Source organism: Oppia nitens, unplaced genomic scaffold, assembly GCF_028296485.1.
Source record: "Oppia nitens isolate AA-2021 unplaced genomic scaffold, nextdenovo-longstitch-racon4-pilon3 scaffold24_pilon_pilon_pilon, whole genome shotgun sequence".
Lineage (NCBI taxonomy): Eukaryota > Metazoa > Arthropoda > Arachnida > Sarcoptiformes > Oppiidae > Oppia > Oppia nitens.
This window is the reverse complement of record NW_026533204.1, coordinates 93,256-114,930: the sequence shown is the minus strand read 5'-3', so window position 1 is coordinate 114,930 and position 21,675 is coordinate 93,256. Positions and strand designations below refer to the sequence as shown.

The following is a 21,675-nucleotide window of genomic DNA, read 5'->3' as shown; positions in this document are numbered from 1 at the left end:
CTTAAATAGTAGCGACTCTTTGCTGATCTGTTCGTGAATTTCAAACATTTCGTCGCAATCGCTTTCAGAGCTGATCACACATGTCTTCAGGTTTAGTATTTCCTATAAGTTTTATACAATCAATAAATCAATTAAAAATATGTTTCTCATGACTAATAATAATACAGTATTAATAAATAATATTGAAATGGTTGATACCTTGCACAGGGCGTACCGACCCAACCTCTCTTTAATCAATAGGAGAACCGAATCGGTAATACCGGTGTTATCTCTGGGAAAAATCAAATCCTTTTCTTGTTCGCTATTATTGTTGACCAAATCGGGCCTATAGTTTTGGTTGGGCCGGCCCAGTGTAACCAATAAGGCACTGGCCGTCAAAAACTTTAGCGTCTTTGTCTTGCGGTTAACGGTGTAATCGGTGATAGATGTGAACAATACTTTACCGATGCTCACGAACTGAGTCTCCTCTTGATTCCACTTAAGGATTTCAAGAGCAGCCTATCATTCAATGAAAGAGAGAGAAAACAGATATCTATTTAGACATATATTTTTACACACATATCATATCTATTGATTATATTTTATTTTGACAAACAATTTGTTATTTTGAAATGTTTTTTTAAAGATATAAAAATGCAACACAAAAAACAGGAAAACAAACTAATCGGCGATAAAAATTGTTTGAATACCTGTCTATATATATATATTGATATAATAGCTAATACCCTAATAATATGGTATTCAATGGCCGAAAACAATACAATAATAGTCAATAATTTTTTTTATCCGAAATAAAAGTTAGAGAAAAAGTGCACAAAAGTTGAACTTTTATAGCCTTGTTATGCAAGTAAGTGTAATTGAATGCAAGGTATTGATAAGCACAAGAGTGAACGGGTAGTTAATGGGGTAGTTATCATATATAAGATTCTGACATTGATAGGTACAATATATAAAATATAGAGATAGAGAGAGAGAGTACGGGTGCTATAGTTTAGTAGAACTGGTTGAGATGGTTGTATACCTTTCTGAGTTTGATATTTCCGATATCGTCGACACAGTTGAGCCGTCGATGAGATGTCGACAGATTGGATATTCGCCGCCAGATTCTTGTAGTTGCGCCTATCGTACCCTTCGTTTGCTGATTGATGTGCTCGAGATGTAGTTCCACTTTCTGTTGGGACTCTCTCAGCGCTTCCCTATCTCTGTGATGATATGGTGTGACTTTGTAGAGACGGTTCAACAGTAATGGATATCTGTAATCATACCGTAGAGAGAAAGGACACGGAGTTAATACATGTTTTTTTCTTTGTTTGTTTGTATGTTTCTCGGTTTTATTGAGGAAACAATTGTATGGATACACACACATACAAAAAAACCCGGAGTTATTTTAATTGATTTGTTGTCTAATTTAGAGATCAAAGCAATACATAGCTCAGACCATAAAAAAGGATTGTTGTGTCTGAAACACATGCATATAACAGTGGTATTGTACTGAAACACACACAAGAGCTCTGATAGCACACACACACACACACACACACACACACACACACACACACACACACACACACACACACACACACACACACACACACACACACACACACACACACACACACACACACACACACACACACACACACACACACACACACACACACACACACACACACACACACACACACACAAAGAAACCCCCATTTAATAAATTAAAAGAAACGAAAAAATAAAAAATAATAATAACTACAGATAAATAAATAAAAACTTTGAAGTTATTTATGGCATTTAATCGGAAAAAAGTTTAAATATATGTTTCACTGTTGAGATTATTTTTGTTTTGTTTCTGTGTTTAAAATCTATTAAATGTCAGCTAAAGAAAAGGCTACTGTTTTATATGTAATAATGATATTCACAGATATATCTTATATATAGAGTGAATGGTTAGATTGAAAACTAATGATATATTATATACAGGTTAGCACACAGTCTAAACATGGGGTCACACATACTTAGTAACCCTCTGGACGGGTACCACAAGAAACGACCTCAGGTTCATACGTCTCAACAGTGTGTTCTCCATTTGTGACACCCGTAGGAATATTCTCAGCAACTCTTTCTCCTTTTCCAAGTGATTCAGTAACAGTGCAGCTGATCCCTGGCGGACACAATAGGACTCAAACGCGTGAAGCATCGATGAGTTGTCCCGAAACAGTTTGCCAATGTTTACGGTAGTAAAGTCCTGGGAATTGTCAAACAAAAATTTTTAAAATTAAAATAACAATTAAAATAAATATATATTTTTGTTGTATTTTTTAAAAGAAATACATGTTTTGAAAAACAATTATCGATACAGTTATTATAGCTCTGGCATTATATTATGTTTGTTTGGGAAAAAATATCGGCAATATTGTGTTTCAACTCTTTTTATTATTATTTTGATGGGAAATCAATTGGAAAAAATAATAAAACAAATTCATATGATTTTATATAAGTTATATCATATTATAAACTTATAGTGAAAAAAGTTTTTTTTCATTTATTTATGCCTTGAGATGATATCTCTGAAAAACTAAATTATAATTATTTAATTAAAAAAAATATTTTACACCAAAATTTATTTATTTATTTTCTGTATATCTATAGTTATGTCATTTCTTAAGGAAACATAATTTATTTAGATATCCACAATCAGATATTGTCATTGAAACATATTTAAATTTTTAAAATTAATTTTAAAAATTCAAGCAAACATTTTCAAATATTAAAAAAACAAATTAAATTTTTTTTTTATTATTTTGTTAGAATATTATTCATGTTATTATATGGTAAAAATTATCATTCAATAAATAAATAAAAAATAGTTGAATTTAACTTTGCACTTAAATATCTAAAAAATACAAATACAAAATTGTTAATTAAATTTATTGAAAAAAATCACTAAATTTTCATTTAATATTTGTTTATTTTATCGATCCTATAATGACAATARACATTATATTTTCATAAAAAATCAATAAAATATATAACTAATTAAATATTTAGTTATTTTTCTAAATTTAATTATCAGAGCAAAATCTTTTGCTATGATTTTTATTTAATAATTATTTACTTTAAATTATTTTTTTTTCTAATTAAAATCAATAATAATTAGTTGTTGATTTTATATGATATTAAACTTTTAGCAGTTTTTAACATTTATATAACAAAAAAATATAAATGTTATTTTAATAAATTAAATCATTATAATATACTATAAAATATTTTATTTATAATATTAATATTATACAATATTCCAGTAATAATTTGTTGTATTAAAATTTGTTTGCTTTGATTAGTAATATTATCAAAAGGGGAAGTCATGTTTTGGTTGTCTAATAACAAATAAATAGCAAACATTAAGTTACATAAAGTTAGTAATTTTGTTGATTTACACAATTTACTAAAATATTTATTTATTTTCAAAAATTTTCTTATTTCATTTCAATCATTTTTTATTTAGTATATTAAATAATCGACACATACATACATAAACAAACACACACATAGACTGTCTATCAATAGGTGTCTACCCGTGAAAACACATATAATTAGTGTGACTTAGACTTTAGTGGGGACTGATTGTAAGGTACACTACAGGTATTGACCGGTCATGTAATTTCGTGAGTGTCTAATATTAGCAAAACAATTGATACAAGCATTTCATGACTGGCAATATGGTTATATCGGTATGTGTGAGTGTGTCTGTGTTTTGTTAAACATGTCATGTTTGCAAACTAGCACTTATGTATGTAAAACACACACACACACACACACACACACACACACACACACACACACACACACACACACACACACACACACACACACACACACACACACACACACACAAACTGGTGCTTTCTTTTCAATTGAATGAAAAATTTATTTCTTCAATTTATATATTTAACGGGAAACCTTATCCATGAATTTTTTCTCTCATTTGTAATGTATTTACGAAATATATATATATTATATTTATACAAATCAAACACAACATAAAATAAATAAGTAAAAAATAATAATAATAAATAGTAGAGAAACCTTATAACTAACAAAAAAAATATAAGCATAAATAGGGGTATTGTTATTGAGAATACACATATGTATATATAATATTAAACATTTATAGTAGTATTGAAATTATACACAAACACACCACACATATTACACATCTCAGCTATACTGATGTAGTAGACCTCCACCTTAAATATAGGCAAACAATAGGGCACAGGTGTCTCAAAAAATTCTGCTATATAAGTGTATGTATGTGTTGGGTCATAAATTTTGTTATTAAATTATTTATAAGTATTAGCGTTGCATTAATTGTTTGACTATTTATTTACTAATATTTATATATATGTATATATTGTATATGTGCCGAAACCTATCTTTTTGGACGACAAAAAACAGAGATTTTGTGAATTTTGTGTTTATTTGTGAATAATTTTTTAAATAATATTTTTTTTAAGCATAATATATTATACCTGTATTTGTTATTTGAGCCCAATATTTGTGTCCCTATTTTTGTTTTGTTTAATACCAATAAAATATTACATAAATAGTAGGTTTTTTAGTGAAATACAATACCAGTTATTAAGTAACGATAGACACGATTGTATAAGCATTAGTCGATAGGAGGACAGGTATAATAACATATACTGTATATACATCTATGGGCTATAATTTATATATATATAAATACACTGTATATAAATTAATATATAAGACAATTGTTTTTTGGATTAAAAAAACCTGAAATCTTTTACATTCGTTAACTCTCATAGACTTTATAATTAATATATAACAACAACAACTACAACAACATTTGAAAAATAAGTTAATATATAGTTACCTAAAAAACATCTTTTTTCTGGTGTTAAATAATTCATAACAAAAAATGTTATAAAAAAACTACATTTACACAGTGTTTTAAACATATGTATTATACAGGATCTAAAAATTAGTTTAAACTATTTAATAAATAAATATATCTATTTATTTATTTTGTTAACCAATTTATTATCATAAATTGGGCGCTTATATTTAAATTATAATAGATTTTGATATATCATACATCAAAAAAATGTTTATTTAATATTCAATTTGCTCTCTCTCTCTCTCTCTCTCTCTCTCTCTCTTTCTTTCTTTCATACGCATATCATAAAAGCTACTATAAAATATTGTATATATATTGTTATAAGAGATTAAATGAACAAAAAAAATTAATTAAAATATTGAGGACAATTGTGGCAAAGATTTTTTAAAAAAAAATCAATACAGGCCTTCAACAACAACAAAAAACAACAACAAACAAAATCAGATACAGGCCCCACATTTGGACAAAGTATGCCAGCAATATACTGTATAATATATATATATATATATATATATTTATTTATATAAAGTATACGGTATATAGATATAAAAAATGGACAGTCAGTGAGTCCTGAATACCTCATCTCCCTGTTCTGTTGCAATATCGATGGCGTCCTGTAGTTTCTCAGAGAACTTGCTATTGACTCCAATCAGTTCGTCCAGATTAATGAACACACCTTTGAGTTGTTCTTTGGTCAGCAGTCCCGCTATCTCTATGGGTCGGTAAAACTCTTCGCGAATAATACGTAAATCGCGGCCATACTTGAACTCTGTGTCCACAATCTCCGATATGATTTCTTTACGTTCCGACCGTTTTTTGTCGCACCGGTGACAAAACAACGGGTAATGCAATAGTCCCGTATGGTCGTCCTCGTTGGGATCGACATGCATTTCGCAGTCTAGTTTTTACAGACATTATTATTACTACCGTATTATTATAATTATTGTTATATATATATATAAATATCACAAATAAAAAATATATAAATAATTATAATTTTAAAAAGATAAATGTTATCAATTAAATGGGGATATAATTACAATACAAAATTATGTTGTTTTTAATTAACAAATACATTGTGTATTTAAATACACCGTTTTTTAATTATTTATTTCTGAATCCAATTAATTGAATTATTTATTGACTTTTTATTTTGTTTTATGTACTAAACTCTGGACTAAATCTGCTAAAAATATTTTTATTTTGTTTTCATTTGAAACAATTGTTTTGTAGTATAAGGAAAGGTGTGTTATAATTACCGGCACATTGATGCTCGACCTCATCGTTGAGACTCAACTTTCTTAGTCTCGACGGTTTAGACGTCTCGGCGCCGACACCTGAGTCGTTGCGTTCAACCAGTTGGCCGACCGATGCTGAGTTAGTGATGGCACACTTCAGTAGTATATCCTCTTCGATGTCTATGGAACTGGATGTAGTGGCCGTAGACTCGGTGGATGAGTTACTGACATTACTGGTACGGTTGCGCCGGTTGGACGATATTGTCGTCTCAATCAAGTTTTTGGCATTTATGATGGGATTCTCTTCCATGTCTTCAATTACATCGATGGCCTCCATTATCTCGATATTGGCGTCAATAGTTGTGTCGCCCACCAGAATATCTTCGCCCACGCGTTCCTTAGCGTCTTCGAGAAACTCGAGTATCTCATCTTTGGACGCGCCGTCAAATATCGATTTGGCATTTTCAAGGCTACTATCGGTGTCTACATATACAGACTCATTGTCCAGCTCTTCATATATGTGTTCATCGATCCCCTCGAAAGGTGTGTCCGAGGATACGTTGATAATAATCTTATCGTTTGGATTTGAATAGAAAACAGTAATCGGACTCTCGTTGTTCAGCGACTTCTTAAGCGTACAATCATTGGTCAGAGAATCGGTAGATGATTGGGCACCGGAATCGTATAATGAGGAGAAAGAGTTTGAGGAATCAATTGATTCAAATTGGATGACATTTGCCGACAGATTATTGGGATAACTGTTTGTCTCTATACTGGTCTGATTGATTACCCTATTATCTGAACCGTTGCGGATAGAAATGGTGCACAGATAGGGATTAGTGCGACCGGTAGTAGTGATATATGGTGTGCAACTACTRTCYTGTTCATTATCATCTGAATTGGCGCCTCTTAAGCACTCATAGCCAGAGGAATTTGATGTAAGACTTAGACCGTTACCACTGCCCATTGTACTACTACAGCTGCTACTACCGGTGCCATAATAGCTGCTATTATCATCAATAATAGATTTAATAGTCGTTACCGAACCGGTTGATTGGTTATTAAAATCTAAATTTTCAATTTCCGTATTATTATTATTATTCATATGAAAACAGCTATTATTTAACGTCAAATTTGTTTGACTATCGAGTCCAACAACATTACTACTATTATCAGAAGTCAAACCATTATTTTTCATGTGATTATTATTATTATTGTAATTATTATGATTGTTGTTATTATTGTAAAAACTTCTTTGATTGTGATTTTGAGTGCCTTTTTGTTGGCTAACCTGGACTGGTGTTTGTCTATCACTGACTTTCTGTGAAACGATGGCAACCGACGATCCATTATTACGCTCTTTTGTAGGACTTATGTCCGGTACGGATGACTGTGTCTTATTAATTGTGGACAACTTGTTAGCTCTGGCCACGGCTTGCGGTGGCTGTCGTCTGGTTGGAGACAATGGCGTTACAGTTGTTTTTGTTGGTGATATTGTCGTTGATTTAGTAGGTGATGACTGTGGTGATGATTTAGGTGTCGCTATTGGTGTCGTCACTGATGATGAAGAAGAAGCCATAGCAGATCTGCCATTTACTTTGGACTGTTTTGATTGTACTTTCCTATCATCTCTGGGTTTAGCTATTGGCGGCGATCTATTAGTTACGGGTTTGACTACTTGTGCTGATTTTGAATGTTGAGAATTTGCTGAACTATTAATAATTTCTACGGCACTGTTAGTACGGGACTCGCTAGTAGTGCCAGCAGTAGGACTAGTAGTCGTCGATGATTTTATTGTTCTGGTTGGTGCCGCAGGTAATTGAGAAACGGTTTTTATGGGCACTACCAGTGCTTTAAGATTATGGTTGACTGCTTCTGGATTATTATCGCTAGTTTTAACGTTGTTTTTATTACAACTATTAATATTATTATTACTAATGAAACGATTTGGACAATCGCTTAATGTGTTGTTGTGTGCCGTCAGCTCAAAACCCTTTAAAAGCGTGGACTGGGCTGTCTGTGCTCTCGTGACCAGTGATGGTACGGTGTGTTCACCTGTTTTTATAATTGTTACAAACATAGACATTAGTTCTTTGAAAAACCGGAAGATATTTTTTTGAAATAAACGTTAAATATTAAAAAATAACGCGTTTTTCTATCATAAATCCCTTAAAATAAATTCAATGGTTATAAACATTGACTTATATATAACTTATATGATATATATAAATATATATAAATATATATCTATAAAATTCAAGTGACTTTTGTTGTGTTCTAAAGGATAGCATTTTCTTGAGTGGTATTTAATATTAATAAAAAAAACAACACAACATCTCAAGTGATGTTTGCTTTTCTGTTGTTTTGATTAACAGTAAAAATATATTATAAGTACTATTTTGTTGTTGAGATAACCTGTTAAACAACTCGCGTCTCTCTCTCTCTCTCTCTCTCTCTCTCTTTAGTATATCAATAGTCGACATTATTATATTTGTTGAAACAAACACTACAGATATAAGTTATATATATATATATATATATATATATATATAAATGGTTTTTATATATTTCAAAAATGCCATTCAATTATCTATTTCTTAAAATATAAAAATATCATATCTATAGATTTTTATAGCTAAAAATAAGTAGAAATAAGTTTTTTTTATCAGTAATTGTAAAGTAATTTTGATTTTTGATAAAATAGATATTTCTAAAAATTTATCAAAAAAATATTACTTCCATAACTTGTATTATATTAAAGTATCGTTATATAAGAAATGCTATAAAGATATAAAAATATATATATAAAAACATATGAATGTAACCCTAATTGTGTGAACAACTTAACCATTCAAACACATTATACAATAAATATTATATACAATGTATTATTATATAAAAGTTGTTAATATGGTTTTCATAAAGTGTTTTCAACTATTTATGTCTACTATTAAACTTTTGTTAAATAAAACTAATAAAAATAATATCACAATCAAAAAAATTCAGATAATAATAATGATTTTTAGTCTCAGAAAATTACATAATCATTATGTCTCATAAATTATATATATATATACACTGTATATTGTTTATATCAAAATATATATATATATATTCAAATACTCTGTATGAGAAAATAAATAAATAAAAATCATTAAAATAATTTTTTGACATAAATGATAGAGAAAAATATTTAAAAATAAACAAAAAAATCATTGGATAAAAATAAAATAACATTATTTTGAATAATATTATCAATTCGTGCGCAAAAATAGTATTCAAATGAAATCACAATTTTAATGTTTAATTTAATAATCAAAAATAATAAAATATTAAAAGACTTGAATATTTTTTTTACTTAAAAACACAGTTTAAAATAATTTAAATATAATTTAAATATATTTTTAATGTCTAAAAATGAGATCAAAAACTATAAACTAAAAACAAGAAAAAACATTGCATACAATATATTAATATAAAGTTATAAAATATGATAATCTATTAACTTAGATATAACTAATAATAATAATAAACTTTTATATGTTTGAATATATCCTATGATTTTGAATGGTGTATTTATATAGTAATTGTGCATAAATTTTAATGATTTCTTAACAGTAATCATAATCATAACAATTGCATTAAAATAATATTAAATATTTTAGTAATCAAGGTTTTTAAATACATATTTTGTTGTTGGTTTATTTGCATTATCATTATTATCATTATTATTATACAGTATTATCTAATTTTTTCATTAAACTGTCTATTTTGGCCCTGCAGCAATTTATATTATATATACATAAATTTTTATATAGATTTATATAATACTTAACAATATTAGATATATATACTGTATTATACACCACAGGGGGCATAACGGGTAGTCGTCGATCATTAAACAGCTTATGATTATATTATAATAGTTATAACCCGTAATACACCCATTGCTCGACCCTTACCTAACTGTTATCACAAACACATATAAATTTATATAACTTTACAAAAGTATGTTTACTTAAATACAGTATATATTTTAATAGACAAACTAAAACAAATAAAATAAATAACAAAAAAAATCATTAATAGATGTCGAGTGAGAGCTTGTCTTTAAAATTGTGATTTAATATAATATAATAATATCGTAATAGAAAAAAACTAAATATTTTGCACTCTTCTTAACAAACAAACAAAAAAATAAATATATAACTTATAAAACTTAAGTTTTATAAGTTATATAATTTTATTTCTGTTAAAAATATTTTTCCATAAAATACTTGGTACGACCTATAATTGTAGTGAACAACATTAAGTTAAGAAAACGCCCAAACCATTTGAAATATCGGTGCTCTCTCTCTAACTCTAACTTAAAAAACAAACAGTACATATCGTATGGATTTGAACGGTTAGGTATGAAGTAATACTGTTTTCCTGATTTAGTTAATAATAATAATAATAAGTAACTCAATATCATATCACACAATCACTTTATACTTTAACCATTGCCTCACAAATGTTAAAGACAGGCACCTTGTGGTCATATTTTGCTGTGTTTATCTCATTAAAATTAGAGACAACTTAATGGGTCAGGGATATCAAGGGATATATATATATTTACATTATATACAGCTATTGAATATATGATAGCTGACTGACAAGGAAAGGGATATATAAAATATATTGTGTTTTTTAGACACATTAAGTTTGCATAATTGATGCAATGGAGAGCTAGTTTACAGATAACAACAACAACAACAACAATAAAAAGATAATATCATTTTTATAAGAAATAATAATAATAATAATATATAATGAAATTACTTTATTTTGTTTTTTTTGACGAAAAACTTGGATGCAAATGAATATCACATTTTCAAACTAATTATACCAACAAATGGCTTATTATATTCAACTACTAAATAATAGTTTAAAATTTAGATCAATGGATTGTCTTAAATGATTATTTTATTTGCACATCAATAATAACTATATTTGTTTCATAGAATAATAATTTAATATAATATATATATAATATATTTTTCAAAAAAAAAACATTTAAATTATATTTTTAAAAAAACTAATGTTTCATTTATGCTATTATTTAATCTCTCTATTTAAGCGGCCATTCATTGTAATCACATCATCACATGTAATCATAAATATCCGCATATATTTCGTATAATATATAAAATAAAATATACATATATTTAAAATGTATAATACAACAACAACAACAACAACAATATTTCGATGAACAGTAATAGTAAAAATACCAGTTATACTGACCTATGGTTTTAAAAAAAAAATATGTGTTAAATAAAGCCCATAAAATAATCACATTATCATGAAAATCAATTCAATTGCAAGAAAAAAGATATAAAAATTATTATTATTATTATTATCAATGTTTATAATTAGTATTACAGAATTAAGCAAATAAAGCAAACTTTTAAATAAAAAATAACTAATGTATTACATTATCATTTAGTAGTTTTAAAAAAATCAAATAAATAAAAATAATCAATTTTTTGTTTATTATATAACTTAATAATAATAGTATAATTACTATTTTCAGTTTATTTGATAAACACTTTAGCAGTGTATTTGACTTTTTTAAAAAAATGTTGAACTGAGAGTTGACTTTCAAGTAATAACTTCTTTTTCAATTTATTAGCTCATAAAACATTTAGATAAGTCTAACAAACTATGAAATAAAAAAATATTTAATATAAAAAATATATATTTATGATATAATATATAAAAGTCATGTCACTATTAATTGACTATTAAATCAACAGTTGACTCACAAAAAACTATATATATATATTCATATGCGGTGTTTGTATAGATATAATAGAGAGACAATTTATCAAATAAATAATATAAAATAAACCGAAAAAAATAAAATCATTTATCAGAATATTCTGGTTCTTACTTACAGTCATTTTCTTATTTTGTGTGTATTTATTATTAATGTCAATAATATTTATTTATTAACAAAATAAAATTATTAACTATTATATATAGTATATATATATTATATAAATTTACTTATTAAACATTACATTAAACATACATTTTGAACAATAGGTGCAAATATAATATAACCAATAGTTTTTCATTAAGTTTTTCATCAAAGATTTGTTTGAGCAATAAATTGAATTTGTTGTCAATTTGTTTTGTGAAATCTATTAGATATATCTATATCTATATCTATATCTATATAAACTGTATAAATATATATTGAGTCCGAGAGACACAATAAATTGCAAATTAAATTAAACCATTAATAATCTATTGTTAATAACTAACTTAACAAACATATCATCTTATAATGAAATGATTTGTCTGCTATTATTTTGTTGGTAAATATAATTGTTTGGTAATAATTAAGAAAAAATAACATTTAACACAAACCATATCTTTTTTTAATTCAAATGTCATTTGAAGAGACAATAAGATATAAAACAAAATTGCATGTCTTTTAATGATATTACTAAAAGACCTGAACTGAACCAGTTATGACCAGCACCGGGAGCTTTTCAGATCAATTGTCTATCAAAAACGATTAATCAATTGGATGCCCAAAAAAGCTTTTAATACAAATTAATCAATAAGTTTTGCTGTCGACACACACAACAGGCAATAGTTAACAATAAACAGTAGATATTTATTATAAGTTATATGATGTATATAACATATAAATAATATAAATATAAATAATTATATCCTATGTTTGTTTCAATGTTTCACAAAAAAAACTATTAAATGTGATAACAATGACGTAACTAAATTAAATTTATTTAATAGATAATAATAATAATAATAATAGAGAGTCCCAACATATTTGATTAAATGTAATTTATTTTAAAAATCATAATATAATATAAAAACAAACAAAAAATACTATTATTGTATTCAAAAATAAAAATATTTTTTGTTTACTAATCTTGAATTACTATTGAAGATAATAATAATAGTAATAAAAACTTTAAGGTCCAACATTTTTTTCTATACTATGAATAGATTTTTTTGTGTATCTGAAAAAAATTTATTTAAAAGACACATTCAATGATATTATAGAGTCTATAATATAGACTATAAATAAAACAATTACTAGCAGTTGTGTGCATATAATTTAATATAATATAACATCTAATTTATATCCATTTAAACTATTAGATAAATAAACTAAATAAATTGATTTAAATTTAACATACATTACATCACTAACTATAGCACTGATAATAATGTATTATTAGTGAGTTTGTGTCTGTGTGTGTGTTTGTATATAATATTATATAGTCTATGTCTAAGACATAGAAATTGAAGCAAACAATTGATGATAATTGAAATTAAGAAAACTTTTGTCGTTTTATACAACAAACATATACCTATATATAAGATATACAGTATAAATCTCATTCAATTTTGGTAATAATAAATTTGATCCATTAAAATCATTGCAAGCAATTGTCGAGATAATGCAAATGTTAAATGTAGTGAATGGTTATGTAATACTAAAGGAGATATAGATAACATATTAATTGGTGTTATTTTTATTAGTTGTTTGTTTGTTTGTTTGTTTGTTTTTTGTTTGTTTGTTTGTTTGTTTTTGTTTGGTTTAGTTTTTTATTTGATTTGATAGGGAACCCCACCGTTAGATTTAATTGAAAAATATTTTTTTGGGAGATATTTAAAGTTACAGTTAATTATAGATTATATGCACACTATAATTGAGGGTAATATGGGGTGAATAATACTATAGATTTTTTGTAACTTTTTTTTCGGAGTGTCTATCACTCAACAATAATTTATGGCGACAACGGAGATACCAAATAAACTAAATAACTATAATTTTTTGGTCATTAAAACACATTTTCAAAAAAAAAAAATATTTAGAGAGCTAAATCTCGACACACAAAAAAAACTTTATATAATAAACTTAAATCTTTAAGTATATATCATTTTAAAATAAAACCCTAGTTATTACTATACCGGTAAAACTAACTACAGTAATATACTATAGTATATTAAACTTAATATTTAGATATATTTATAAATATTCATAAAAACCATTAGATGAGCAAAATTAAAGTCTCTTATATTATATTTGGTGTTTGAAACCAGTCGTTGCTATTGAATAACATAATAGCGATGCCACACGAGAGGGGCACAGATATCACCGAAAAATACAAATTTGGGTGTATTTTTGTGGACAACCCGGTGCTCGCCAATATCTAATTAATGCCAGGGACACAATCACTGGGTTAGGCACACATACATAACTACATCACCGCCACAACAACAATAACAATAGCAAAAAACAACAAAAATAATAAACATTTTACTTGTATTTAATGGTAAATTAATTATAAATTTGTTTTAAAACTGTTTTAAAGGAAAAATAATTTATATCATTTAAACAGATATATATATATATATATGAATGCAATTTATTTGAATTATTTATATTTATTTATATTTTTGCCCAATTAATTGCTAATCCATTATCTAACAAAGTGATTGCCCATAAATATGGATTAGATTTGCTCTCATTTGATACACTATTAGGAAATTTATTACTTTTATTTATATACAGTATATATATATATATATATATATATATATATATATACCGTATAACTTTATTTCTTTACTTTGAAAAAATTAAGACAATCATTGATATCAAATGAATTACAATTGTATAAATCAATAATAAAAACATTGAAAAAATAAATGTATAATAAATAAATAATTATGTTTACTGGTAGATGCAATGCATATTGTATAGATTTAATATATGTATACTATATAGTATATACAATATGTGCAGTAAATGTATGTCCCAAATAAGTAAAATTAATTTTTAAAAATGTGAAATATATATAAAATATATTTGGTAACGGATTAATAATGTGAAACTACAAGACGATATCAATGTCAGTACCTATTAAAGTCAATTTTAAAAATATAATAACTATTAGTGATGCTATTAAATAACATACCAGCGCATACCTATGTAGACTTATCTATGCTTATTGGACTACAAACCCAAAGGGGAAACACATCTAAAAAATATATGCATTTTTTCAATATTTATCTCAGTTATACAGTATTAAAGTTATTTAATAGTTAAGCTTCCAGTGATAAAATAGTTAGCCCTTTGGGAAGCCTTTCCGTATGACATAACACAACGTAACAGCAATACACATATTTAATGTCTAATACCGGTGCCAATTGAAATAATAGTCAGTCAGTGAACAAAAAAAATGTTATCCGAAAATAAGAGAAAAACTAAAAAAACTCTTTTCAGGTAAATATTATAGTTTACCAAAAAAATTATTACTTGTTGTCAACTTGTTTTATGTGACACAAACACCTGGCAAAACAGGTTAACTGTCGTATATACAGTATTTAACAATTATATGGCCATAAATTGTACAGTTTTATATCAGTATTTTTTTGTGTGTGTATGCGATGTTAGAGATCCACATTTAAAAAGTTGTCTCAATTGTTGAGTCATTTATTATTAAATTAAATGAAAAATAAATAAAAAATATTTAATCATTGAGTTTTGTGTAGTTGGCACTCATTTTTAATAAATTTATGTGATTTAATCACTTACTTGTTGGCCAAACTTAGTTAACCGCAATAACTAGCGATATATTGGACACGTGTTTCGGAAAGAGATACTACTTTCCTTCATCAGCACTGGCGGTCAACTGAGATATATCTCAGAGCCGTGTGTTTACCATTAGTGAGGTTAGGGTGCGAGGGGTTCGAGATATGCAGTTATTGTGTATTTATTTAAGTAATTCAATATAATGTGAATGTTTATAGATTTGTGAAATTTTTAAATATAATTTTAATGAGAAAATTATTATTGTATATACAATGCCAACAGAATCTCATTAAAATTATATTTAAAAATTTCACAAATCTATAAACATTCACATTATATTGAATTACTTAAATAAATACACAATAACTGCATATCTCGAACCCCTCGCACCCTAACCTCACTAATGGTAAACCCACGGCTCTGAGATATATCTCAGTTGACCGCCAGTGCTGATGAAGGAAAGTAGTATCTCTTTCCGAAACACGTGTCCAATATATCGCTAGTTATTGCGGTTAACTAAGTTTGGCCAACAAGTAAGTGATTAAATCACATAAATTTATTAAAAATGAGTGCCAACTACACAAAACTCAATGATTTAATTGTGAAACACATTAATGTGGACGGCCTTAGGAGGTACAGGTCATGGGAGAGAGATATGCTGAAAATAGTCAGGTATAGAGAACATATTACTTTTAATAAAAAATGTTATAATTATGATATAATTCCCAAAAGTTTAATTGTCAAATCAGTTGACAATATACCCGAGTCTATACAAGCTGCTAAAATATGCAGTCTAACTTTTCTTAAAAATAGATTGAATGCATGTTATAAAAAATTAAAATTTTTATATAAAATAAGTGATTTAAAATTCAAACAATTTAGTAAATATTTACCTGATAATATTATTAATGATATTAAATTTAGAATTTTAAAAGTTTCTAATAAAACAAAAATATATACAAGGTCAATTCATAAAAGAAAATTTAATGAATTACTTGAATATCATAATAAAACAAAAAATAATAAAATAAATAACATTAATAATCAATTAGTTAGTAATAACTGTGTTAATAATACCTGGGTGATAAATTTATCTAATAGAAGTTTTAATAATACAGAAATGTCTATTTTATGCTTAGATCCCAAATTTCAAGTAGTACCCAAAACTATAAAACCTGAGCAATTTATTGCAAATATTGAATCAAAAATTAGTTATTTAATTAATGATAAACCTAAAATTGAAAATATAAGAATTAATTTAATAAATATTTTTAAAAATATGAAACTAGTTAAACCTAATTTAACAAAACAGCAATTATTAGCATTAAATAAAATTAAAACTTATAATGATATAACTATCACTAATGCAGATAAAGGAAATAAAACAGTAGTTATAAATAAAATAGATTACATTAATAAAGTTGAAAATATCTTATCCGATAAAATGATTTATAAAAATATAGATAATAATTGTATAGAATTAGTTGCAAATAAACTTAAAAATAAATTAAGATTATATAAAACACAAATTAATAAATATGAGTATAATAAAATATATCCAACTAATTATAATATGCCGATAGCATATGGTCTAATTAAAGTACACAAACCAAATAATCCAGCCAGATTAATTATACCATATAGTGATCATCCATGCTCTAAATTAGCTAAACAATTATCGACAATAATATCCCCTAGTTTAAGAAATAGTATATATTCACTTAAAAATTCAAAACAATTTGTTGATGATATTAAAAATTACAATATTACTAATTCAGAGATAATGATATCACTTGATATTATTAATTTATTTACTAATGTTCCACTTAATTATACATTAAATTTATTAAAAATTAAACTAATTAAAGACAATACATTGAAAACTAGAACATCACTATCATTAAATATAATATTAGATTTAATTAATTTTTGTATGTATAATAATTATTTTTCATTTAATGGTAAATTTTATTTACAAATAGCTGGTTCCCCAATGGGTTGCAATCTGAGCCCAATAATAGCTGAAACTTTAGTTTCTCATATTTTTGAAATATCATTAAATAATATACAATTTAAACCTAATTATATTAGATTTTATGTAGACGATAGTTTTTTAATAATTAACAAACGATATTATGTAAAATATTTTAATCATATTAATACTATTATTAAAAACATAGGAAATCTAAAATTTACAATAGAAATTGAGAATAATAATATATTAAATTTTTTAGATATTTTGTTAACTAGAGATAATAATAAATTAATTACATCTATATATCGCAAACCAACACATTCAAACAGATATTTAAATTATAACTCTCATCACCCAACACAACATAAAGCCACAGCAATGAAAACATTAGTAAATAGATGCTTATCACAAATTAATGATAAATATAATTTAAATAATGAATTAAATTTATTAAATAAAATATTTACAGAAAATAATTATCCTAAAAAATTTATAACAAATACTATTAATTCATGTAAAAACAAATATCACAAACAAAACAAAATAAATATTAATAAATTTGATATTACAAAAACAATTTGTATACCATATTATAAACACTTAAGTGAACAAATCAAACAGGAATTGTATAAACATGAAATAAATGTTATTTATAAAAAAGGAAAAAATATTAAAAATATTTTAAATAGTAATCCCAAACCCACTTTTTTAAAATCAAATATTGTTTATGAAATTAAATGCAATGAATGTGATTTTGTATATATTGGTACTTCTAATAGAAATTTAAAAAATAGAGTAAATGAGCATAAAAATGCTATAAAAAATAGTTATATAAATAAAAGTAACATTGCTTTTCATGCAATAAAATACAAACATAATATTAATTTTGATGATATTAAGATATCATATATTGAAAATAATTATAATGCTAGACTATTTTTAGAAAGTTGGAGAATTGAAACTTTAAAATCTAAAAAACAAAACCTAATGAATGATAAACAAAACTCCAAAACATGTATACCTAATTCATATTTATCTTTAATTAAATAATATTTATATTCATTGAATAATTATGTAATGCCTTTCAGATAACAGCCCTATATTGGGCTGTTTCTGTTGGCATTGTATATACAATAATAATTTTCTCATTAAAATTATATTTAAAAATTTCACAAATCTATAAACATTCACATTATATTGAATTACTTAAATAAATACACAATAACTGCATATCTCGAACCCCTCGCACCCTAACCTCACTAATGGTAAACACACGGCTCTGAGATATATCTCAGTTGACCGCCAGTGCTGATGAAGGAAAGTAGTATCTCTTTCCGAAACACGTGTCCAATATATCGCTAGTTATTGCGGTTAACTAAGTTTGGCCAACAAGTAAGTGATTAAATCACATAAATTTATTAAAAAATATTTCTTATTTTTGGCAATCATTTATAATTGCTTTAAATCATTAGTCTCTATCTCTCTCAACTCACTAAACAAACTATACTACAGTTAAAATTATTATTTTATATTTATTGTCATTTTATTTGTATAATACAAATTTAAAAAAAAAGTTAAATGAATTATAAATTTATTTTTTCTATTTGTTATCTTATGATACCGTAATAATAATAATAAGCAAAAATATTTTTGTATAATTAAAATAATAGAAAAACGATATTATTTTTATGTTTAAAAAACTAAACAAAAATCTTATTTAATTTTTATGGCACACATATTTTTATGGTCGTCCAATTAATTGTGTGATAAAGMATTGGGTAATTAAATTGAATTACAAAAAAAACAAATAATAATAATATTGTATTTTTGTATTTCATTTTTATTACTATTGAAAATCTTTTGATGAATTATGAAGCGATAACGGATTTATGGAAATTTTTTACTATATATTTATAATTTATTATTTTTTATTTATAATCATTTATTTAAAAAAAAATTGTTAAAACATTTTATTGAAAATATTAATTATGATTATAAATTATTTATGAAAAAGGGTATTCAAAATTTTAACGGGTTTTCAATGGCACACAAGATTTATGTAATTAAAGCAGTAATTAAATAACAAAAAGTTTAATTTTATAATAATTTGCATAAATAATATAAAATAATAATAAAACTTATATTATTATCAGTTATCAAAATGAGATATTGTTTATCATATAAAATATTTAAATATCTGTGCAATAGTTGGATAGTGATAGAGAAATGTGAATAAAACATAAAWATTTTGCAAATACTATATTATTTAAATTATAATATTATTATATAAAAACTCATTTGTGAAGTAAAACAAACAAAAAACAATTTAATAATAATTATAAGCTATGCAAAAAAAACTATGTGATAATTGCTAGTTATTTGCAATGAAATTTATTACACAATATTATAGCGACTGTCTAGAAATAATTATAATTATATATTTTTATTTTTTATTTAATTTTTTAAACATAGTGTTAAATAATTTTATTAAATTAAMAAATATTTTTTTTGTTAATTATATTATTGAAACATTTTCTACAAACTTATATACCTCAAGGTTTTTCACTAAATGCTAAAGAAATTAAAAAATATATTTTTTATAAAGTTAAAACTATTGTTTTAATTAAATTATTAACTTTTATTTTAATTTCTACTACTATATATACAACATATAAATCTTACATTTTTTATTATTCAATGTCTACATAGCATATAAATCAATACAACATTTATCTCAAGTTTTTGTATAATAAAAAATATATGAAAAATTAAGTTTTCAACAATTGTTTTAATTTATTTTGTTTGTTTGCTATGTTTTGTTATAATGACAATTATAACTATTGTCACGAATTTTATATAAAAATAAGTGGATTAATGGCACTCAATGTACGCTAAATTCATATTAATAACAATTTTAAATAAATTAATTTCATATTAAAAACAGTCTATTTTCCCTACCTATTTATATCTATATTTAAAATAATAATAACAATAATAATATATTTTAAGTAAGTGTTTATTTGATATATTATATCAAAACATCTAGTGATAAAAAACGAAAACAAAAAATACTGTATATAATAATAAAACTAAATTTTTATAGTAATATTATGTCATTATTAAAATAACATGACTTGTCAATTGGGGAAAAAGTAGTTAAGCAAAATTTAGTAGCAAAAAAAATAGTCAACAATATTAAATAAATATTTTTATAGTTTAAAATTATATATTAAAGTAGACATTTTTAGAAAAAAATTGTTATAAAAAAATAACAACAGTAACAAAATTAACTGTTATTATATTATCACAAAAAATAATATCAACTATTAACTTATATTTGTATATTTATATCACTGGTACTTACTTTTATCCCTATTATTATTATACTGTATAATAGTATAATAGTACTGTAAATAAACTGTTATATTGTAATATTTAGCGCTTAAATTTTAATTCACTTTTAGTTTATTTATTTTTTTGCAAACATTTTCTTTTGAAAAACATTTAATTTTGTTATCTTAAAATTGAAAAAAACATTACTATTAACATCAACAACAAAAATATTCAAATATTTTGATGAATATATAATTAACATGTGGTTGAAAATAACATTGTTTAAACTAAGGCTAATCTCAACTGTAAATATCATACAATGTTGTTGTTGTTGTTTTTTAATGATATATAAAAAATAAATAATTTTCTCTATTAAATAAATCCGTGAGAATTCACCACCAATTGTAACCTAATTTTTTTTTTAAATACATACGAGGCTTATATACGATATATATTTAAAAACCATATGTTAAATAATAATAATAAATTAAAAGTAAAGATTAAAAAAGTATTTTTAAGTTTATTTTAATATTGAAAATATATTTTCCTGTTAATTACAACATTAAAGAGAGAGAGAGAGAGAGAGAGA

At 24.8% G+C, this 21,675-nt stretch overlaps 1 protein-coding gene across 2 annotated transcripts in view; it reads right to left on the bottom strand.

The window, feature by feature from the left end:
- Window positions 1-21,675, bottom strand: part of LOC128953917 (probable serine/threonine-protein kinase DDB_G0282963) — a 42,833-nt gene that overhangs the window by 468 nt on the left and 20,690 nt on the right. For both annotated transcript variants that reach the window (XM_054299454.1, XM_054299455.1), the window contains 6 exons: window positions 6,175-8,208; window positions 5,494-5,813; window positions 2,010-2,239; window positions 1,022-1,253; window positions 199-498; window positions 1-102 (listed from right to left, as the gene is read on the bottom strand). In XM_054299454.1, the coding sequence (XP_054155429.1) occupies window positions 1-102; window positions 199-498; window positions 1,022-1,253; window positions 2,010-2,239; window positions 5,494-5,813; window positions 6,175-8,208 (3,218 nt within the window). The remainder of the gene's footprint in view (window positions 103-198; window positions 499-1,021; window positions 1,254-2,009; window positions 2,240-5,493; window positions 5,814-6,174; window positions 8,209-21,675) is intronic.